Genomic DNA, 24,698 nt, shown 5'->3' with positions numbered 1-24,698 from the left:
TATCGTCTGGTAAGCCTGGGTTCGATACCAGGTCGGTTCATACGAAAGACTTCAAAAACGGTACTGATTGTGTTCTTTCTTGCATAGCGTAGTGAGGATAAGTCAGATCAATATGTGGTGACATTGTAAATTTAATACAAAATTGACAAAAGTACTGTCGTTTAAAGACCTTGCTGCTGTGAAGCAACAATACATAAATCTTGGCATTATTACAATTAGATGCTTTTAGTAAAAGGCCAAACAGTAGGCTACACAGCTTGCAGTCACACAGTGCTCCGACTGTTGGTTTTTGCTTCTGTTATTGCAGAATACGTTTAACTGTCTAGTGCACACAACAAGTGTTCTTTTTTGACATTGTTGTTGCTCGTATGATGCTTCAAGTCCAAGCAGTTTTCATTTAGCCAATTCATGAGGACGTTGTTGCATTGGTGGGCTGTGAGGCATCCTCCTTGAAGCTTGCTTACTGGACACTTCAATATGAGATGGTCTGTGGACTGATAGGGTATGGTGCATTTTGGGCAGTTTGGTTGAGCTGTCATCCTCCATGGGTAAAGGTTCTTATTTGTTTTAGACACTGTCATGTTTGTCGTTGTCATTTGACATTGTGATAACATTTAGGGCTAAAAATCTGCTTCAGGTTTTGTACCTTTTTTGCTAAAGGATCAGCTTATATTTGCTTAGTTCATTTTAGGGCATTTATTGTAGCGTACGCATGAATCAGCCACACTGGCTGGAAACGTCAAAACCAATGAGGTTGTAGCTTTGGTGGTTGAAGCAAAGGTAGGCTACAACATGGCTTAAAAGAAAAAGCTTTCAACGTATTGTGTACTCTAGTCTTCAATTTAAAATAAGTCAACATGTTGACATGGATATAGTTATCGATGAGGTCAACCAGAGCAAAATCGATCATTTTGACATTGATTCAACGTCAATCAATGTAAAAAATGACGGAAATTGCTATTTGGGTAAAGATTTTCACCACAACAAACAAACCATTGTGTTGACTGAGCAAAAACCGATCAACTGAAATCAAACAACATTCGGTCTTTGGGGTAGAGCAAATCAACATTGAACATATGTCTGTTTTTGAACACATATGAAACAGTGAAAGAAGCGAATAAATCAAAACCTTGTAAGCATCAGGAATATTCAGAGTGTTGCCTGTCAGTGCGACCATCCCAGCAATACCTTGACCAAGATTTATGCGAATTTCATTTTGTTTTAGAACGGCTTCTTCCAAAGATGTTTCCTGAAAAAATTGATGTGAAACGACAGTGACAAGGCTGTGAAAAGAAAGCATTTCATTTGACAACAATTAAAATCGTAAAAAATCCATTTTCGTTTGCGAGTCACGCACTGTTTGTGCTTGACGACGCTGTGAAACTGAAAACTAGAGCTTGTTTGCAGGTTTTAATGCAGTGATTCCCAACCGCGGCTCTTAGAGCCGCATGCGGCTCCAAGCTAGCCTTCTTGCGGCTCTCGTTGACCCCTGAAAATCCCACAAAAAAATAAAAAAAAATCTATTTATAATAACTAGGGCGATTATTTTATGACTTGTCAAAATTGTTTGCGAAGTCAAAATTGTTTACAAACTGTATTGTCGTTGTGTCGTAGAGGTTGCATTGTCAGTGAAATTTTCATTTTACATCTTACACAGTGATGTCAGGTTGTTTTTTTGAAAACAAGAAAGTGAATCTAAGAAACAAGCCCAAAACAGGCAAATCAACACAAAGACAAGCCCAATAATTTGCAACCAATACCAATTAGCACAAAGCACGCTTAAAGCACACATAGGCTATCCGCTAAAGCACACGTTAATTACTTGAGTGTTTTCATGCGGCTCCATACGTACTCTGAAGTTTGAAATTCGGCCCCGACACCAAAAAAAGTTGGGAACCACTGTTTTAATGTGTTGTATTTTTGTTTTGGTTATAGGCTTAAGTCTGATGTTTGAAAATGCATGTTTTTTAGAAATTTTGGAAACATGTATTCAAATATATAACTTTTTGGGTGGCGGTAACAACTTCGCACCACTCTTCACGGTCAGAAAGGCGACAAAGTTTTCTGGATCAGCAAATCATTGAGACATTTTTTCAGTTTTGACAAAGCACGTATGCTAGGTGCTAGCCTATATATTAAAATATACACTGTGTTGTGCAAAAATATTCAACCAAACAAAAAATAATAATGTTAGACACGGACATAAACCATCCACTAAAAGTAGTGCCAATCCGACACGTGTTTGCAGGCACACCCCTGTTTTTCTTATAATTAAAGTAGCTTGTTTTTCTATTACCACGTTACCATGTGCAAACCATAAAATTTGTGTAGATAAATGTTGTTTGGCCTTAGAAAGCTGTGCGATTATATTATTTGAAAAGTATGCTAGATGCATTAGGCTGCTAGAGTGCTAGTACTTAATACTATATATTGACACGAACATCAAATAAGAAAAATACTTGTAAATTATTTAGGCAGCTACCTCTGTTTATAGGTAGTTGTTGGTACTTTTTTCATATGCCAACAACAATACGTGAAGTGAAAAGAAAGTATAAACTCTATGGGATTTTGATTTTGATGTCAACTTACGTCACGATAACGTTATCTTTACATACCTTGTTGACGTTAAACAAATGGCTGATGAGAAACTTCTCTCCTTCCCTCTCTCGCATGAGGAACAACGAACATCTGTCGGCTTCGAGCAAAATGCTCACATTCTGCAAAGTACACACCACTGACATACACTGTAGATCAAACCACGTGACACCAAGAATCTGTATTACAGGAATAACTGCCGTTTCTCGGCAATCAGCGACAGACACGTGTTCCGCCCATGAGGCTAATCAGTATCGTACCACCATCCAATACAATCAATATATTAATTGGCCAATTACTGATGAACCCAGCCTCAGAAGCGAAACACGTGTCTATCACTGTCAATTCTTGCTACACTCGACTACAGAGAAACATATGTTTGGAAAAGTATTGGTGGCTAGCGTAGAGGCTACACCACTGTGGTTAGCGAAAAGCAATGCTCGCGGTTCTATAGTAAGTAGGCTACTCAGCCTTGTGCTGATACCAGGTAGATCGCTCCTTTTACACAAAAATAACCGCCGTTGAAATGGCCATCTAGCTAATTGACTAGCGAGATAGCTTTTAATCGCATAGTTTTCGTATAATATCTAGTGATAAATGACGCAAGTTAAGAATAGCCATCACCTGAAACGAGGCGTTTTCATTCAGAGACACATTTTGTTGATTCATTGCCAATACAGCGTTGATTGGATATTGAACTGATACAGATGACAACAGTATGACCATAACAACAAAGCAAAGTTTGACGAAGTTCCAGCTTTGTTGATCATGAATTGGCAAAGCTGATATCGAGGTCGATCAAGCTGGATTTAACCGATTGTTGTAACCAAAAATTGCGACATTCGTTGTACCAACGCATTGACAACATGTTATTTCAAAAAAGAAATAAAAAGCTGTGGCAAATAGCAAAACAAACAACCATAAAGTATCCCAGTCAGAAAATTGTCACTTTTTCACAAAGATTCAACGTTTGCAGACATTGAATTAATGTAAAAAGGACGGATTTGCTGGCTGGAAAACGTTGTCACTGCCAATTTACGACATCCAACACATCGCATCCTTTTTACGAATTTCTCTACATACTGAATGACGTATCAAGGCGTTCGATTTACCTTTTCTAAGGTTAAAAACGACGTCAAAAACATTTCACACAAATTTTAAAAGTAAATTGGCTGTTTCCTGAAAGAACCGTTTTCGTCCAATTCAAATATGATATGGCCTGTTACAGATAATTCAATGATGCGAAAAAATTGAACCTAAGAAAAATGTCATTTTGGATTTTCTTTTTGCGAATTGATCTTTGATTTAATTCAAGTCATTTGAGGTGACGTCAGCTCCCAATACTGACTTTAATCGACTGTGCTTTTCAGCTGCAATTTCACCAGAGGCAATTGTAAAAGTAACATCGGGCAACACAATCATGAAAAATGAAATCTGAGTGAAATCAAAAACCATGTCAAAATCTTAAAATGACGTAACAACAGGCTGAAATATCAAATTACTATGCAGCGTTAAGTGTAGTGTAATTCAAGAGATAAGACATCTGAAGATTTCTACGGCGCTATAAAGTAGTAGCCTTTCCTTTCCAAACTTGAAAACAAAACTGAATAAATTGTAATTTTGCAGTTAAGGTTGATATTACATGCCATAACACATAATCAAATGCTTTTGATATACTGTAAATTGTACATAAAACATCCACAATCCGGTTTTGCTGTGAATTTTCAACCCTATTGATCCGCAGAAAAGCCAAATCAGCTACTTTTCTTCAATGAAAAGTAGCTTACTGATACTGACTAGGGTACATGTCGATCATACAAAGCGTAAACTTGCTAAAAATTTATCTTTTTCGTTCAGAAATTAAATGTGAAATATTGTTGGAATTGAGAAATCGTCTGTTACGTGCGAATGATGGATTTTAACGCCTCAGTTACTTGCATCAATCGATGAAAGACGAAAATGTAATACAATTTGTTTTTTATAATCCCTTTGATACATACCTGCAGAATCCTATGGCTGACAGATGTGACATCCAAGTCCATTGCTATATCTCTAACAAGCTCCATAATCATATCTCTTTCGTCAAACTCAGGGATATCTTTTCTTTTCCCACCCCCATCTTCACTGGGCTTTTGATTCATAGGATTGTGCCAATGGGAAATCCTTCTTGTCTTTACGGATCGTTCTGAAGCCCTGGGTAGTACTTTTCTGATTGCATTGGGTGAAGAAGTTTCTGGCGTATAGAAGCTGGGCGCACCCAATTCATCAGTGGACACCATAGGTTTTAAGGGAAGATTTCGAGGGTTAATCTCCTCATGACTGATTTTTCTCATCGGAGTCTTTCTTCCTGTACTTCCTGCCGCATCACCGGATGCACTGCTTGGACGTGAGTCTCCATCTCCTAAAATTGCGTTGAACACATGAAATCTTGCCATAGTGTTGATTAATTATACCTGAAGCGGTACACTAGGCTAATACTCATCAGTTAGTAAATTTTGTGTTTACAGCACTTGAAACCAGCTCAAGCAACTTTTTCTACTACGTTTCTATTAAATTTCCCCAAGCAAAGTATTCGATGAAAACTTTGCTTTGCTATCCACAGTTCAACTTAAAAATTGACCATAACTGGCAATTTTTGGGTTTCACACGTCATATTAAAACAACTACGTGCGACACAAATCAACACCTCAAAGTCACGAGTCAATTAGTCAATTTATCACAACGTAATGTATACTGTGTCAAGATAATAGCAACTTGCCTTAACATGTTTCACATAATGATTTGTGTTTAATTAAAGTGCATTATTTATGACCATCAGTAAATAACTAGGTTGTTTTTATGCACAAATTTTAAAAGTTTCATGCATTGTGACGAAAACATTCCGTTTTATTATATACAAAAAACATTTCATATAGAATAGGCTATCCCATAATGTCTTCTTCAACGACTGAGATCCAAAAAACAACGTATAACTTAGCTGCGAAGAAGAAAAAAACACTAAACAGAACACTGTAGGATGAACCTCATTACCTGATTTCGATATTATTCTGTTTATAATCGGCCTATCCAGCGGACTAGATAATTTTCGCTCATCAGCAGCAATCCGTATTACTCTATCAGCTAGCCAGGTGTTGATCATGGACTGAGTGGCTTTCCGGAGAAAATAATCTTGAGTAAATTCAGGATGGTCATCTAGCCAAGCCTCTGCAAATGGTAGTTATAGTATGTTGTGTCATTGTGTGCCACGTCTAGCCTATCTAACATCTCTTTAATAGTTATTTTATGTTTCAATGACAATGAATGACTTAGCAGAATTTCATACAAAGAATGTCTTTCGAGTTTTCCAACAAGCAAATGAAGTTCATTCCAGTTACTGCAGACTTAGGCTCAAGGTAGGCTACATCTCAACTCAAAATATGCACTTAAAGTCTACGAACAAGTGTGTGCGACTGTACATGCAAGGTTGCAAACGTAATCAAGTTTGCATTCAAGAAAAAGAAAGCGAAAGGGGTACCCTACTTGCAAGACGATGGGCAAAATTTTACTTAAATAATTTTTTCCCATTTTTGGCAGTTAATTACTTTGAAATTGCTGGAAAGCAAAATTAAACAAATTAAAACTTTTAAAGTTCCCTTTTGTTGCAATGTAGTAACCATTTTAAATTCAAGATAAACAGTAATTTACCTTCAAGTCGAAAGTGTTTGCAACAAACACGAGAAGGCAATGCAAAAACATATACAAGAATAAAAATCGCAAACTGTATTGTTATTTCGGTAAATATTAGAATTTATTTTAATTAGTAGTAAACTGAATACAAACCAATTTGATGTTTGTTTATAGAATTCTTTCGTGTCATGGCGTTGGTGATTATTTTTCGAGCTTCTTTTCCAGTGTCTTGTAATCAACCGTAAAAACAGCTTTCAAAGGTCTTTTAGTTCTCTCTTTCAGGCTAAGGCATTTTTTATTGTAAAATTAGCTCTGTAATGTTAAAAAAAATCATCAAAAATCGATCCGATGCCAATCAATAGTATTGAATTCTTTATGAGCCTGGGAGCCAGACTGTCCATTTAACTGTCCGCAGTGAATTGGGTACAGAATTCGAAAACAACAGAAGAAAAAATAAACAAAAGGTGGCCCACGCTTGTAAGGTCAACAACGGACCACAAGACAAGCTAAACATCGACAAAAATGTAAAAAAAAACATATGATTCTAAACCAAACAATGCATCAATGCAGGCCTAAACCACTTAGCCTACACTTTTCTAACAACCCAGAGGTGTCGCATGATTTCATGCACATAACATGACTCCACAATGACTTTATTGATCAGAAGATCGCGCAACAGCACAAGGAATGGTGAATGCATCTCTGCTTTCCATAGTTTTGGATTCAATTCCAGTTCGGGTACCTAATACAAAAGTTGCTAAAAGGCATAGGCTATCGGTTGTGTTTCGGTTTGAGTAAAGCAGTGGCACTATAGTAGTGAATAGTAACATCCTCCAGATTATCGAATATACTTTATCTCATAATAGATATCGTGCGACTGTATGTTTTGGCTTTATGGTTGTTCTATATCCTACCAGCTGCTCACATGCAATTTAGTGAGCTATCGTATCCAAACTATTATACGAGTAAGTTTCAAAGTTAAACCTTTCAAGATTTCAACACCCTCATTGGAGCCACATCACATACTTGCTGTTTTGTAGCTAGCGTACTCTTTTGATCTAGGTATTGGAAAAAACTAAAATGTTAATAAGACAAATTAAATATTTACGACAATTAAAAAACGGCTAGCTTGACCAGGACTCACGAAGAAAATATTTTCTAAGTACCAGTTAGTTGTCTGCAGGACACCAACTCACAGTTTAATATCAATCAATGCAAATAGCAAAGATAGGTAGGCTATTAGTGTAGGCGTATTTGTAATTTCGTGTTTTTTTTTTGTTAAAAGCAAAAACTCACTTGTTTTTGAAAGAAAACATGATAAGCTTAAAAAAAAATTAGGTTGGCATTTTTTCTGAACATTTTTGGGCCACGAAATCCAAGATGGCGTCCAAAATGGGGCACAACAATAATTATGCAATGTTTTCGCAAGTATATAGGCTACAATTACAAATAAAATATCTGAATATATGTTTTCTGAGCCAGGAAATCTAATGGGATCATCGAATTTATGTTTCATGTATGATATACATGTGTCAAATTTTAAAATGTTATTCAAAATAACCCCCGCGCACCCGAAACGTATGCTAAGCTACCTACGTAATTTTGTAATTTTACACAAAGGACTGTATTAACTTAAATGCATGCATTTTCACAAAGAATACGCAACTAGAAATCCAATGAACTGATATAAATACAATGAAACTTGAATTAATGTTCGATCCTTTAAGTCGTATTACACGCGAAAGATGTAAGAAGTCTTAGGCCTTCTGATTAAATGGCAGTTATCGTTAACAACCGACATCTACGGAATTTATAATATTTATTGAATGTCAAAGAAAGCAATTCATCTTCAAATTTTCAGTCTTCATTTATCACTGGTTGGATAGTTTTGTTTTTACAGCTGAGACCACAGCCACAGACTTCTGTAGGCTACATGGAATATTGTTCTTGTGGCAGCTGCACCTTCCTTCGCATCTACGTTTTCTTCGCATCTTCGCATCCAAGTCTTTGGTTCTGCCAGCAAATCTCCCAGTCATATCGGAACCAGTCAGAGCATGAAAACCTAGAAGTGCAGAAGCACACTTTGGTCCCAAGTTGTTGTATATGTTTCGCACACAAATGTCCCTTTTTAATCTGCCCTTTCCCGTAAGGAAAGTTTTAGACCCGGGTAAGTGTGGATACATGTAGATGAGCAACAACAAGATGTCCGAGTCTGGGGAACTGACAGCCAGTTCTGTTTCATTGGGAAAGTTAGAGAGCGCAGAACAATCAAAGTGTTTGCCTCTTCTTGGTTGTGAGTCAGGAGCGAGTCTGGAATATTAACATTGCCCTTGGTTTGTGTTTCCGATGTCACCAGTAGTTTTTTCAGTCTGTTGTTGGAGCTCTTGCTGTAATGTACAACCTTTTCAGCTAAATACTCGGTCAGTTCTCCTTTGGTGCGGATATCTGAGAGAAAGTCCTTCAGGGAAATATTCTGGATTAAAGTGTTGTCTTTCACGTGGTAATATATTGACTTTCTCTTGGTCCTCTTTGTCCGCATCTGTTGCTTGAGTGATGTTTCGATGTACCGGTCAAACACCAACCTGATCTCGTCATGCCATGTACCCATGTTACAAATTATCTGAAGAAAGGCTTCGGCAAAGTCTTGGCATGTTTTCATTTGTTCCGTATTGGTAACTGCGTTTACCGTAGCCCTCCCATCAATGATGATCACTTGGTGAGTTGTCAGTTCATCTGGTAGGTCCACAGTGGTATATTCAACTGCTGTGTCTGTCATCTTTAAAGGTACTTGGAATTAATGGTTATCAGACCGCTTAGTAACAGTTACCTCATTCTTGTCAACTTGTACCCGTTGTCTGTTACTACCGGTATCCAGCAGCTTCTCAAGATGACTGAGTATTGATGCCTTATCATATGCCAGCAGGAGGGATCCATCTGAAGCAAACAGGGATCGGGGCACCACACCAAACTCATACGTTCCGATTCATTCCTTGAGGTCCATCTCTGGTCGACTTCTTGATATTACAATGAAACGCTGCAACAGTCCTCGCTCTTCTTTAATTTTGATTACCTTGTCTCCCATGCTGATTTTTGCAATTGCATTGGCACTTTCGAATATAGACAGTTTCTTTCTGGTCATTTTGTCCCAAACGGAAAGTTTTCCTTCTACAAGACGTTCACTCGTTCAATGACGAAATTTTCGAAAATATGTTGCCCAATCTCATCACGCCGAAGGATGTCGTTGGTAGCAGTTTCGTTCATAACTGCTTTGGTGAGCAAATTGTAAATTTCATCTTCGTCAGAGGATTCAAATGGGTTTCTATGCTCGTGAAATACTACGCTGAGTTTGATAGCATTTTGCGTTATTCGAGAGAGTTTTCCTCCTGTGAGCTCATGGTGTTGCGTTCTCTTTGCCTTGTTACCAGAGTATAGTACTTTTTCTCAAAGTCATGCTGCAAATTTGAGAGTTTGGGTGCGATGAGAAAGTATTTGTCCAGTGACTTTTGATTCTGTGCAATTCCAACTATGCCTCCAATAACCTTGAGTTCACGATTTTCTTGTTCAATTCCGTGGTCTGCACGTATTGATGTGAATCCAGCAACACCTTTGGTTACGCAGAAATTCCCTTTCATGAACTCTGCCAGTCAAGTCAAGTCAATTTATTTTGTTTTAACAGCGCCATATATTAACATATAATCAGAGTAAAATGTAATTGTCAAAACAATGCATTGTACAACTGTTGGTTAGATTATGGCGCAATCAGGATGGTAGCGAAAGACCATAAGCAGTCATCTAGTCAGCCACCACCCCATCACAGTAAATCTAATCTCTGGGTGCTCCTTTTCTGCTTGCTGCATTGTAGAAATGTAAAGTGGTAAAAGGCGTGCATAATTTAAATGATCATGGGCAATAGTGGTTTATTTGTGCATCACATTTTATCATTAGACACTCTGGCTACTCGCAAACTGTTTGCTTCGCAGATCATCGCCAGAAACTATTTCTACATAAAAAGCAGCTACTATGAGTTCTTCAATTTATTGAAAAATTTTAACAGGCTGTTTCGCCCTTTACTCCAGCATCACTTCTTTGTTATTTTTATCCAGCAGCCTGAGTAAACCTGTAAAAACCGTTATACAAGCTTGGGTTCTCTCTGGTAGCCTACTGTCATTCATCTATGACGTCACAAATTATAAAAAACAGCTGATTAAAATGATTCAATAAGCTTGCTGTATGTGCGTCACAAAGTAACTTTGCTACAAATTATTTACGTCATAAAGTACTTTTATAAATTTTTTACCGTTAATGAATGGGGCCAAAATTTCATTTTGGCCATTTTGATAGGGGATTTCTGGTCATTAGAGTGCACAGAAAAAATGCCACCCTAATTTTTTTTCATCTTTATTGTATCATCTGACAAAATCAAGAAAGTTTTTGCTTTTAACAAAAAAAAAACACGAAACCTTTTTTCATGACAAATGTGCCTACACTATATGCTCAAAACTTAAAGGGTGTCGGCAATACTTTTTAGAAGAGCCAGAACATACAATCTTGCCTGAATTTGATGAGCACGTTAAAAAAAGACTTCTCTTTACCAAAACGTTTGCCCCTTCAGACTCAACTTTTGTAGTATCCATTCCTCTCAATCAATAAACTTTAACGAAATCTGGCGCTTCCCAAAATTGTTTTTTTGGATCCGCTACAGTTAACTGCTGACATAGTGTGGACCTAACCAGCAAAGATGTACAAGCTGTGCTTTTTCCTTTTCTGCAAGCAATCCGTCTAAAAAGTGGACCTGTGCATCAAAGCTGCCTAACCTTAGTATTATCAAACAACCTTCCCAGGGACACACTTCAACAACAAAGCTAAAAATCATTCCTGAATTTGGCCAGCATCGCTACATGCGTTTTAATTAACATTTTTCTCACCTCAGTTTGATTATGGCGTTGGCTACAATTCTCTATCTAATGCCATGTTTGTAAACATGTAACAGTTTACAAACAAGCAACCTCATGAAACGTACTGAGAATGCAAATATGAAACACTAAAAAGCTGAACTACTATGACGGTTGCAAAGCAGTGAGGTTTCAAGTTTTAAACCTTAACCTTGGTCTTAGCGTAGCCCATAAACACAAAAGATTAGCCTACCTACAACTACAATACAAAGTGCGGATAAGCATACCAAAACCACCATTGTTTACATTTTATTAATTATATATAAACTATGACGTACATTTAATTCAAACTACAATTGTAAACTGCTCCAATAAGCTTTTAATCTTTAAGTATTCATTCAGATATCATTCTTTCCGCCCATATCTTCTTCAGTTGAGAGGTCATGTTTCAGTCGCATGCAAAACACGACTGTATGAATCCCTGTACGAATGTAAGAGGTGGACCTATTCAGTAACAAGCAGAAATACAGACTAGCAGAAACAACTTCTAAAGACAAGAATTTGTATCAGTAGGCTGTACTATGGCCCAGCACCAGCATATCGTACAACCTACAAAAGCTTAGGCTATAGTTTGTGGTGTATAGTGTATATCTATGATTCGCAGCTATTCATTTGCACGATACAGCAGGTCAAACGAAATTGCTTAACCTAGATTCAATCGATACCCCACTCTTATCTTTATTGACTTTTGCAGCCGATTTGTAGGCTACACAGTTTATCAGAGGAAGTTGATGAGTGTGCCTGGTTATCTACTTAAATATTTACTCCTTACGTGAATGGCCACTGCGATAAGGAAAATATTGTTCAGGTGAAACCTTAGAGCATCTAACCTCTTTAATATACAATATTTTTTAATCCGTCATGATAAAAATTATTTTATAGTCTATTAAATCTGAAAAAAACAAAGATTGATTAATGAACCAGAAGATATTGTTCAATGGTGGTTCAAAAGCTTAATGCAAATCATTGTATTCAAAATATCAATAGCCTGTAGGTGAATAGCCACCAACACACAGCATATGTACACTTTGCAAGTTAATAAATTTAATACTTTAGAAATTTTGACGAGTTTTTGTTATTGTTGACAGGTATACTTTCGAAAGGTCTATGACTATGTGATATGTGCTGTTTAATCGCAATAGGAAACTCGACAACATTGCATAAAATGTTGATGTAAAAAAAAATGAAAGGGTGTGGAATAGGACCAAAAAACCAGACTCCCACACAAAACCTTTCCCTCGATTCAGGAACACTCCACACTTAAAAACGACCTCAAAACACGTCAGGTTTTGAAGGCGAAGCTTTCAACATACTATAATCTTAATCGGCTTGTTGGCAGACACGGATACTTGAGCTGCCATCAGAGATTATATAAGGCAGCTTCTTTCATCACTATTATTTCATCACGGCTTCATCACAATGGTATTTGATGAGACTTTGAAGCAAACCAATCAACTCAACGCTAGAACACACGTGTAAGTGTAAACATCATATCACTGTGAAATTTCGAAGTAGGCTACTGACCAGCATGCAACACTGGTTTCTAAATACAAAATAGCTTCATCTGCCATCCAAAATAACGTTTTTTCTCTAACAATCAACTCAATAGATGCAACCAATGGCTCCATCACAACAGTTCATTTGAAATCCTTGTAGGCTAAAGCTTTCTTTGCTTGAAACTTTTACTGTATGTGTGTTTGCACATACATTTGCCACTGCACAGCGTTTAACGATGTTGCAGTGAAACGGATGGCAAAGTTTATGGAATGTATCGTTGTTTGCTTTATTAGCAATACGTGTACTCTCAAACTTCTCTCAACTAACAAAGCTGACTGTGCTTCAATTATATCATTAAGACCTGCGCAAATCTTTAACTTACGTATAGGGTAGAGACTGAAGAGAGGTTTCTAAAAAAATTGCACTGTTATATAAGTTTTAACACCACTGTATTTACCTCATTTCAAAAGCAAGATTTTAGGGTATTTAGTATCTCATCTCAAAATCATCTCTGTACTTTGCAGCGTCAAAAGTCACAAAAGATGAAAAAGCCAGGCTACAATCTCGCAAGCTTGTGATGATAGCCTATGTGTGTGGTCCACTAGGAAATATATTTGTCTTCCTGTTTATATCAATAGGCCTAAGTTATCTTAGCTGAAAAACTCTACATGCTCAAAATCACTTATTTAACTTTACTTCTTCTGTTCATTAGTGCAGCCATGGTGCAGAGTATTAATCTTAAATTAATCATATTGTAGACTAAAGTTTAGCCGCTAAACTTCCATCGACCTCACTCACACAACATTCAAAGCGAAAGCCTTCAACCCCTTACCTTGCTTCAAAACAGTGTCAAACAAATGTGACGCTTATGTTACGTTCAATATCTTTTTCTAGCTGCATGACAATGCAGCATGCTGATTACATTCATTGTTCATTACAACCATGTAGCAACTCATGATACAATGGCCGTGTTTTCAGCACTGCAGTTTATTGCGAGCACACATCAGTTTACAATATGATGTGACATCAAAGAACGATTTTCTTTATGCGCCGCTGCGAACGAAGCTCGTTGAACATTTATTAAACCAAAACAAACAGAGCAAGAACTATTGTGCGCATGAACACGACCAACAGAATATTTATGCGTGTTTATTAACATTATTAGGTTAGGTTTTAGGTACACTACAGCCAGAGATTGAAGATTATAAAGTACATGGCTTATTACCGTCGTTTATACGGTTTATTTGATTTGGGCATGTCGACGGCTATTTATGCTGTAATAGTTGTCAATTTTACGCAGACAATGAAAGGTTAATGCTTAGTAAGCCTGCACCTGTTTACGTTGAAATACAATTACGAATTTGCATTGCAATGATGTTGCGACAACTTAACATTTCTGACCACAGAATTAATTGGGATAACTTTTGTGGTCAGAAACAACAGGAATTTTCTTTCTATTTCTCTGACTTAAAATGACATGCGTTTGTGTTTGGTTTCAAATACCGAAAGCATTGATATAGTATTTTAGTCACACTTTGGTCTGTATCCAATCGCAAAGGGAGCGATAAACACTTTTGGCTGACAGTCACTCAAAACCATGCTAATCCAATAGCGGATCTAGAGTGGAGGCAATAGAGGTGATCACCCCCTCCCCCTACAACACAGCGAAAGTAACTACATTCGTGGTGTATTTCAAGATTTGATTATTGTAGACCTACATTTCATTGTGTTTTTGTTAAAATTACCATCACCCTTCAGGCTACTTCCTAGATCCGCCCTTGTGCTAATCAAATGGTTAAGAAAGTTCTTTTTCTATTCAGTTTTCGTGTCGTTTGTTCAAGCTCGACGTTTTTTAATTTAGTGTATCAACCATCAACCTTCTCCTGTTCATATTCTTTCTATGACGAGCAGGGCTGTTGAAAGAATAATAATTTCGACCCATTAACAACAAGAGGCCCGAGCATCATAAACAAGACATATCTAGAAAATAAACAATCGGACCCCCGAAAACCTCGGTGTTTTCTTCTTTCCCAGCCCTCCAGGGAAGATTTAGGAGATCTAAAATGGGCCTGGGTCAAAAAGTAGTCTACCCAGTAGCCTAATCCTGTCAACGCTACTGCTACACACAGGGCCGTGTGAACATCAACTCAACTCCCCCGAAATCCACTAGTGGGCCCTTATGTTTAGTGATTGCTCTTAAAAATAAGACCAGAAAGCGTTTAGGGCGGCAAACTCATTCAATGTGGGGAACAAAATTACATGGATCATTTTTGCAAAGAGTAAACAACTTTTAAGATTATATGGAAAAATAGTTAATAGGCTATGCCAACAATGCAGAAGGGGATCTAGAAAAAAGTTGGGAAGGACCAGGGTTCTAGCAAAGTAAAATTTATAACATGAATGAACAATGCAATGCAAAACTTAGTGTCCAAATAAATGAAACGGAAAGAGGGTGTGGGGGCTCACCTCTCAGAAAGTTTTGACAAATATAATCCTGTTTTGATTAATTTTTAGTCATTTTAGGAGCAATATTTTTTTTATTAAGATGTACACTTTGTATGTAACCAAGTTCATCAAATTAAAATTGGATTGCGGTAGAAGTTTTGTTTAGACTTTAAGTTAGCCTATCATTTCAATTTTTTTTTATTCACAACCACAGAAGGATTTCAATAATTTATTTCTTAAAAGTTTATATAGCCTAGTGTGTTGTAGCCTTTCATCAGGCTAAAATTTCGAAAATTTTACCTGAGGTGTCCCCCCCCTTCACAGATAACATTTTCACTTCATAACCTATCTCGATTCACATTGAAATTTATCAATTTAATTATTATTAATTAACTGGGTTATTTAAGTAAGCAGTGTTTACTGCAAAATATTGCATCATTTTTTTTTTAAATCAAAAAAATTTTCACTCCCTTAATCCCGAACTTTTTCTTCAACAGATTGATCATGTTAGATCAGCTGTGATCTCCCTTATGAACTGCCTCCATTTTGTTCTGTCTTTTGTTTTTATTAGTGCTTCCGGCATGCTTTTTATTCCTGTAATTTGCTAGAAATTTTCAAAATATTTGATTGTTTGTCGTCTTTTTGTTCGTTTGCCTTGCACCATCCCAGTCAATATTGAATTTTCCAACGAGTTTCTTCTTGCTATGTGTCCGAAATATCTCAATTTTCTGAGGTTAATGTTGTTAATCAGACTCCCCAACTATGCTTACTCAATATCGCCGAGATGAACGAAATGTGACTGAGCGAGAGAATTTTTTTTTTATAAAAATGGAAAAAAAATTGTAAAATTACAAGCCGAAAAACGCTGCACGAACTAAATATGAATTAGAACCCCAGTCGGGATTTGAAAAGCAGTAAATACGGCCTTGCATGATTTAATTAGCTATCGATGATTATCGAACTTCTTTGGTACTTTTTTTATATTTTAAATAGTCAAAAAACATATGACAGGCTAAAATGAGTGAGCCCAGCCGTGGGCCTCCCCGGCCTGAGGTACGGAGAGTAGTTAACACGGCCCTGGCTACGCAGTACTTATTTTACACGGTTCTGCAACTTTAACAACTGTATCTGACGTCACTGCACTTTTCTCCATCCCAACTCCATTTACTGTTAATTTTATTAAAGAAAGCTTGATCGTTTCAGCTTAAACCCAAAATGTAGCCCCGGTTTAGGCAATTCCACAAGTAGTTTTCATGTTGCAGTCAATAGGTGATGAGAAATAATTTTGTTGTGTGAACTGATATTTTTTAAATTTTTGCTTTTTGTATGTATAGACTGAGGGGTCTGAGAGGTGGGATGGCGCAGCGAATAAGGCGTTGGCTTTCCAATAAAGCAGACCTAGTTCGACACTCGGCTTAAGCTGGTTGTTGATAAACACCACTCACCTCAACCCAGGGGGTAATAAATTGGGTGGACATAATTGCTGAAGGAAAGGCGGCCGAAAGAACAAAACTAGCCACCCTACACTATGGATCACTAAAATTCCGTGATGCATGCCCACTTTCACTAGTACTAAAGGCCTAAGTGATGAAAAACCCCGGAAGCGCAGTAACTGAGTATGGGACAACCTTTAGCTTACTGAGTGATCTTACTTGAGAATAACTAACTTAGGTCAACCAGAAGGCAGTGTTGATTCATTCATTTATATTATCGCACCATCTTTGAACACAATTTTCCAACGTTTGCAAATCCGTCACACACGTCACAAAAACGTCATATCTTTGAAATCAACACGAATCATAAGGTTTAAATTTTGAATCGAAATTTACTTTTATGTTGACTACTCTTACGTCAAACTAAATCTTAAGCTGATTCATATTAAAATTTGAGCGAAAATTCGTGACATTGATTTCTTCAGATATCGCATTGATACAATAATTTGAGCGTCACATGAAAAAGATAGCAGTCATGGAGAGGTCATTATTCACCTCACCGTGGCGGAATTGTGTTTCTGAAGGGGAATAACTACGTATTCATACTTCCTTAAAGGACGTTTGAATAAACGTTGATTCAAATCCACCAGTTGTTTAACACACTTTTCAAGAACATCTTTGTGGCAGCCGTGGATTGGCTGCTCCATTTACTACCCGTGAATATTTAAAAAAATAAGCTACCCTAATAATGCAAAAAATATTCAGAGAAAGTAAACTGTCCACTACCATAAAGTTGTAGGATATGTTTTTAAAATTCTGAAAAATGATTTTTCCGAAGATAAAATCCCACGATCAATCGGTCACAGCATCGGCTTTTTGGGCAGAGTTGGCAGCTGAAATGAGAATATTGCAGCTTGCTTTTTAGCTCTTGCACGCCATTGTGCGGCTATTACAGAGAGTACTTACAATTTATTTTTGCGCCATGCCTTTCACTGCACGAATCGGGCTTTTCACTGCATTTTCCATTGCTTATTTACTGTTTGATGTTTTCTTTTGTATCTGCCGCTAATTGACTGAATAGTTTCTGGGGATAATCTGCTGAAGGCCATCACTGCATCGTGGGATAAAAAGGTATCAGCAGCACTAGCAGCAAGAACGTCGTTGGCAACCGCAGGGCACTCTGCTTTCGGTGTTGGGGGGGGGTAAGCACGTTGTCTTACAGGCAAAGTGAATTACGTTCGTACAACAAGGATTCCTTTAAAAATCCGGCAGTTGATTGCGATTCAAGAGCTCTCAACAGTGGCTGTGTGGCCGAGTGGCGAGAGCGTATGTGTGACGTTTGAAAGAGCGTGGGTTCGACACCGCGCCAGAGCACGCGGCTGTGTCTCGGCAAAGACACTTAATAGCACGCCAAAATAATGAGAGCAGCAAACTTAAAGACTAATATGTCATTTTGCTGCTTCCTGTCGTCTGTTGTATCGCATCTGTGATCGCAGTGTACTGTATTTTGTCACTATGGGCGCAAAATAAAATCTACTTATTAATGGGAAGGAGCCAAAACTACACAACAAACAAACAAAACAGCAGCAAGTACATCAAACTCATACTGAATCACGGTCTCAAAATGTTTTATCCAGCCAGAGCATTTTTATAAGATATCGAGAAGCGATGTGAAAATAAATCATCTAAGAAAAGTTTTAAAAGGAAAGGGATATATCCCAGCTGATCTCCTGTGTGCGCCACTGATGCGGTAGTTTAGCTATATTTGTTGTTGCTCTTTAACAGCTTACAGCGTGTTTAAGCAACAATACTTATTTTCAATTTTGTATCGTTTTACGATGGCACTAAATTATCACTCAACATATCTTCACTACTTTATGCAGCAAAGAACAAATCAGTACCGTTTCAATTCCGTTGGTGGGCCCAATCTGGGATCGAACTCAGACCTACCAGCTCTTGAGCCAAAAGCGATAAACAATCATACACTGGGTTAGGGACATTCAAAATGTGAAGCATAACATCGAGCAGACTTCACTTACAGAACACAATCAATCCCTTTCGTTGCATCTGGGAGGCAAGACCTTTTTAGCAAATTTCACGCTGAACTAAAATACATAGAAATTACCTTGCAAAAACTAGAACATCGGAAAAAGTTAAACCTTCTTTTATTAAATTTTACTTTCTTTCCTCAAAGTCCCCAATAGGATACAACCCTAAGCATTTATTTCGGAGCAGGATGGTTATTGAAGTATTGGTGTAGAATTTGTGTCAGCTTTTTATAATAAAATTTTTTCACATTTGTTACACTTTAACGTAAAGAGTCATACCGATAGAGGATATTTTAGGCCGGTACCAAGGAGATAATTGGGCCTCAAATCAAAACATTTATAGAAAAAAAAACGCAGAGTAGCCAAAGAATACGCTGAGGTTTCTTTCTGTTTTCTGGCCACTTAAAAAGGTTCCGGGTTTTTAAAATTATACCGGGCCCGTCCAAAAGAACTCTCAGGATCCCTTTGTCAACGCTACTGAGAAAACTATCAGCCGAATGGTTTTGAAATTAAAGATTTTAATTACCATCGTTCAATAAAATCGAACCAATTTTTGTAAAGTTAAAATTTTTCATTAATATTTAATGCTAAGATTTATTACAAACGGATTGATGATGTGTATAGCAAACTACTGTATATGCTTCAACTTACATCATTTCAAAAACGTTAGAATATGTGAGTTCGATTAGTTTTTAAATGTTTTGTTCTCAACAATCCATTCAAATTTTGGTATTTTTTAAAGGCCGAATTTTTGAGATAAAAATCTATAACTCTTCGTTTCTGGTTGAAAGGAACTTTGGCGCCCTCGCGTCTATTATGTGGATTTCGATTAATTATTCTACCTGACAGTGAGTTTAACGAGGTTATAAACTCACCAACTGCCACTCTGTCATCAACCTTTGAAACAAAATTGATATAGCATTGGCTTTTCCAAATCAACATTGTTTCTTGTTTTGACGTCGATTCTACGTTGACTACGTATAAGCAATTAAATTTTGTAGACAGGATAACGACCTTTTATACAAACATGGCATGCTAAGCAGGGAAGGATGCAAGGTTATGAAGCACATCGAGAGAAAGTCAGTTCACAGAAAAGAGGCTGCTCGTTTGGAATAGAAGTTGTACTACATACAGTACTCCACTGCGAAATGGTAAAACTATTTATTAACGCCTTGAACACAAATACAAAACAGTTGAATGTCAAGTAGATTGTTGCTTTTTTACATTGGGTTGTTTAAAACAACATTAATGTTCTATAAGTTTATCTAAACTCACCACTGAACACACCTACAGTGACTAACAGTTTGTAGCTTACATTGCTGCACATTGCACAATTCCATACTGCAGGTTTAACATAGCCGAAGAGGGTGTTAGAACTGCTTTTTAACAGCAAGGAGCTTGATTGAAAATGATTAAGCGAAGCATAGAGAGTAGAAAGGACTCCTGAAACAACATTTTGTTTATTTTGAAAAGATTTGAAATAGCCTACTGTTAAAGTACCCTATATTACAAGATAACATTAACTTATATTTGGATGTAAAAGTTCAAGCTTTAATTAATCCAGTTAGTGAATGGAATAATGCATAAATATTATTTATTCATAGCACGTCTCCACACATATATTTGGCATCTCGACTTTGGTATTGGTAAGTAGGCTTAGGTCTAGGCTTGATAGGCCTATAAGACTAGGCCGAAGAAGTTGAAGTCATCAAAAAATGAGATAAAACAAATTTAACATTAAATATTTTCCATGTCATTTTTAGTCAAAATTTTTTTTTAAATTGCCTTTTTTGTAAGCCTGAATACTAAACAACGCACTATAAGGAGTTAACAATTAGTTTTAATGATTGTTTTCTGTACCTTAGTTAGCGCATAGGCGATTACAATAAAATATACATTTTATTTAGAAATAAAATGCCACTTTTATGGGCCTCTGCCGCTATTCCTTTCAGAAATATTTTATCTGAAAGCAAATATTCTTATTGACCGTTTTTCAGTTCTCACATTACTATAGTTAGCCTATGTACACACCACTTCCTGAGCTGCGCTGGAATTTATTGTGTGTGCCTAATTGGCTTATTTGTAGTGGGTTAGGGATTACGTTATATAATAATCTGTCAATTATAATTTTTGTCCATATCCAAATTATAACATAATGTGTCTTCTTATGCGATCTCGTTTGTGATGTATTGCAAACAATAAATGGTAAGCTAATTACAATAACAGGAAAAATAATGTAGGCTACTGTAAGGTCCTATTTGCAAATACTCATAGTGAATATGGAACAGATGGAATTAATCATATTCATAAATTGGTTTTTGAAAATAATTCGCTTATGTGAAATCGAACAAATAGGGATGTGTAGCACTTCCGCCTACTCGCATTCAACAATATTTATGGTGTCTAACGGCCATAAAACAAAACTTTCATTTGAGTGACCTAATGCCAGGGATATAAAGTTGGATTAGGAAAGATTTCAATGTGTTCTAAGTTTATTTTAAAATCGTACCTATATTCGTCGTAGAGCCAAACAACCCGAATCAGTAGGCCAGCGTGCAATAGTTTTAGTTTAATAGATACATTATTACATAACATTAATCTTTACATTTAAATAAAAACATCCAATAATAACAATATCATCAGCATCATCATCAGCCAGCCATGCCACTGCTGGCATATATGTTTCCACTTCATTCTGTGACTGTTCTCCTCCAGGTGATGCCAATTGTTTCTTCAATGTCATCCCGTTATCTTTTTTTCCGTCTCCTTCTAGTTCTTTTTGCATATCTTGGTGTCCAATCTGTAGTTGTTTTGGCCCATCTGCTGTCTGTCATTGTTTCTACATGTCCCGTCCATTGCCGCTTTAGATTTATAAGGATTTATAAGGAAGGACCTTAGATTTATAAGGAAGGAACTTAGATTAACAACAATTATAAGGAACCAGTAATAATTCTATTTGAACAAGTTTGCCTGGCACTTGTTGGCATTTGCTTTGGCAAGAAGCCTGAGGTAGTGCACAACCTTTTCTATTAGTTTGTTTACCATTAGTTTCAGTTAACATAAGTAAGCTACTCTTATTTATCAAAAGTAAAAATAACTTGCTAAGTTGAATCTGTCGTCCTAGAATCCGCAAGTCTTTGCACTATGTAAACCTTCACCATCGCTGCTTTCAATAATAATAATAATAATAATAATAATAATAACAATAATAATAATAATAATAATAATAATAATAATAATAATAATAATAATGATAATAATAATAATAATAATAATAATAATAATAATAATAATAATAAATAATAATAATAATAATAACAATAATAATAATAATAATAATAATAATAATCATTGTCACTCTAGGCCTATAAGACACAATGAAAGATTTTTAAAATTTTTCAGTTCACTTTCTGAACCGTTTTTCTCCACATTTTTTGCCATGTGAAATTAGTATTACATTAACTAACTTATTGTCAATGCTACATGACGAACCAATTGCGGACGAATAAATGCTACAAATACTACTGTAGTTCTTGATTGAAGCCGCCGACAAGTTAAAACGAAGTTGCTTAAAGTTTTGTAGCCACGAGCAGCATTTCGCTACCTGTAAGTTTTGGCAAACCGTATTAAATTTTTCATCCATGTTTGTCAACTTTAGCTTTAAGATTGCATATTGTAGGGTAACCAATCACGAAACGCATTTGGTTATATTAAGACAACAAAACTCTTAGTTTATTTGTTTGCATTCTTACACCATTCAAACAATTTAAAGCAACGTAGAAATCACATGTTATGTGATCGATGTGGCTGTGATTTTTCATTCAACATTTTGATAAACCGTGGCACGTAGATGGTGGCAGAAATACGAAGTGTGGAAAAATATGCAGCTTCAGCTTTAGCAACTTTCAAAAAGTCTGTTTTCAGCTACTAGGTTTCCGTTATATCATAAGTGATATAACGGAGGTCAGGCATGGAGGAACCATTTTAAAAGTAGGTGGGCACAGAGGCGCAGCAGTCAAAGTCAATCCAACTTCTGAGGGGTGTCGCCTCCCAGATCCCCTCCCTTAACATTCTTGCATTCATACTACTTCAAATCGTTTATACATTGTGTTTTCATGTTTGCCGTTCGTGTCAAAAAGCAAAAACTTTCCACTTTTGGGCCCGCTTTGGCCAAAAAATTTACAATTTTTTTAAATTGCTCTATGGCGATGTACACACAAATAAAAAGGCAGCAATACACACACAGTTATATTTTTTAGAATGAGGTTCCTCTGAGTTTTCTTCGAATCTGGACTTGTCTAAAGACCGCTTGGCGAAAAACGATGTAATTTTCCTCATTTTAGTTGGCAGACAGATACAAACAATGCAGTACCATACAGTAGGCCTATACTGCCCTATTCTATTAATTTCAGTGAGACTAAAAATCACTTCATTGATCTAAACAATTATATCATAGCTTCAACCATAGAGACCATGGAAATAATTATATTGATTGATAGATTGCTCCACAAATCACATGCAACCACACCCATACGTGCTTCCAATCGATAGTGGGCTCAATAGAAAAGTTTGAAGATTGGATTTCATCATTGAGCTACCAAAGATAATCAAACTAGTGCGTATCAAATGAGTGAAGAACTTTTTTTAAAACTCCATCTCTGATTTACCGTTTTCACTACCTTTTCAAAGAAATTTGGCTTTTAAAAGTGGGTGGGCCAGGCCCACCCAGAAAATAAAGTAGGTGGGCCCACCCAGGCCCACGAGGCCTACGTGGTTCCTCCATGCCTGAAGGAGGTTATGGGTGCAGAAGGGGGTTCAGATGTTGTTCTCGCCTACCGTACTTTGGAGGCCCCTGATTTAAACAATGTTTTTCATAAAAAGTGCTTGTGGAAAACAGTCGTGTTTGTAGAACAGTCGTGACTAGTAAGCTAGATCCTGATAGGCTTTTTATTTAGCTAACCAAATGTACCGGGTAGCTAGTAATAGAAAACAGTTATGAATATTTTCGACGCATTTGTTTACTTTCAGCAAATAGAAATTGTTTTACAACCTGTGTCGACGCTCTGAAACAAATGAGAATCGAAGAATGAAAACTGCTTACCAGGTTTCATTCTACCGCATGAACAGAAGAAGATCAGTTCTTGTGCCCAGACGTCCAGTAGGTGAAAAGGTCAACAAGAACTAGTGCTAGCCTATTCAGAATGTGGCAGATCAGAACTTGATTAGATTTTCCAAAAGTTTGAAATGTATTTTGAAATGTGATTTAATCTTGTCTTGAATCCGTCAAAGTATTTTTACGTCAAGTTTATCAGATTTAAATAGGCCTGTTTTGATTTTACATTTTCAGAAACTGAGTTACTTTCTAAAATAACTCGACATAAAATAATAACAAAGCTTCAGTAGAGAGTTTGCTAAATGTTGTACTATAAAATGATGAATCTATGACACAAGGTTTCATTTTAGCTTCTGTAAGGATTTTATTTTCACCATCCCCGGTGTGAAAGTGCTGAAATAAAGCAGTTTCTGCCATCAATCTGCCTACATCAGACAAGTTGAGTTCGAAGCTTGTTTACAGGCGAATAACTCTTCTCTGGCAGTTTCATTTGATTAGTTTGCACAGCGGTAACTTGATATTTGGGTTTTCTGCATGGCAGCACGTACAAACTATATCAGTGAGACCAGCAGCTCTATGCATCGTTATGCGTTATTCTACAGTAACTAAAAATGCTGAAAAAAGTTGTTAATTTTTGTAATTTAAAGTTTTCAATCTTCCGAAAGTCTATTTACTGTATCAGTTGTGGTTTACAAAGGAATTGGAATTTTTCTTCGACAAGACGACCAGTGTAGATACTTTGCCAATAAACCGTAAATTGGTCTATAAAAGCGATAACATTCAAGGAAAATGCCAATTTGAGTGTCAAGAGTGTATATCAAAATGAAGTCGTTTTACTGCGAGGTTTAGCATAGCATCACTTCAAGCTTTCATTCGAGGGAGTATGTTTATGGAATACAACTTTTGTTTTGACGTATCGGCGTCGCTCATAAGAAATATTCTACAGGCT

At 36.7% G+C, this 24,698-nt stretch overlaps 1 protein-coding gene across 5 annotated transcripts in view; it reads right to left on the bottom strand.

Annotated features, from left to right (window-relative positions):
- LOC145768168 (cGMP-specific 3',5'-cyclic phosphodiesterase-like) overlaps nt 1–6,537 on the bottom strand; it is a 31,345-nt gene extending 24,808 nt beyond the window's left edge. For all 5 annotated transcript variants that reach the window (XM_082579641.1, XM_082579640.1, XM_082579642.1 and 2 more), the window contains exons 1-5: nt 6,415–6,537; nt 5,626–5,799; nt 4,596–4,996; nt 2,616–2,717; nt 1,130–1,249 (exon numbers count right to left, since the gene is read on the bottom strand). In XM_082579641.1, the coding sequence (XP_082435767.1) occupies nt 1,130–1,249; nt 2,616–2,717; nt 4,596–4,996; nt 5,626–5,799; nt 6,415–6,451 (834 nt within the window). In that variant the 5' untranslated portion in view covers nt 6,452–6,537. The remainder of the gene's footprint in view (nt 1–1,129; nt 1,250–2,615; nt 2,718–4,595; nt 4,997–5,625; nt 5,800–6,414) is intronic.
- Nucleotides 6,538–24,698: the final 18,161 nt, after the last annotated feature.

The sequence above is a fragment of the Aplidium turbinatum genome, chromosome 4 (assembly GCF_918807975.1).
Source record: "Aplidium turbinatum chromosome 4, kaAplTurb1.1, whole genome shotgun sequence".
NCBI classification, from domain to species: domain Eukaryota; kingdom Metazoa; phylum Chordata; class Ascidiacea; order Aplousobranchia; family Polyclinidae; genus Aplidium; species Aplidium turbinatum.
Note: the sequence above shows the minus strand (reverse complement) of the source record. Positions and strands in the feature narration are given on the sequence as shown.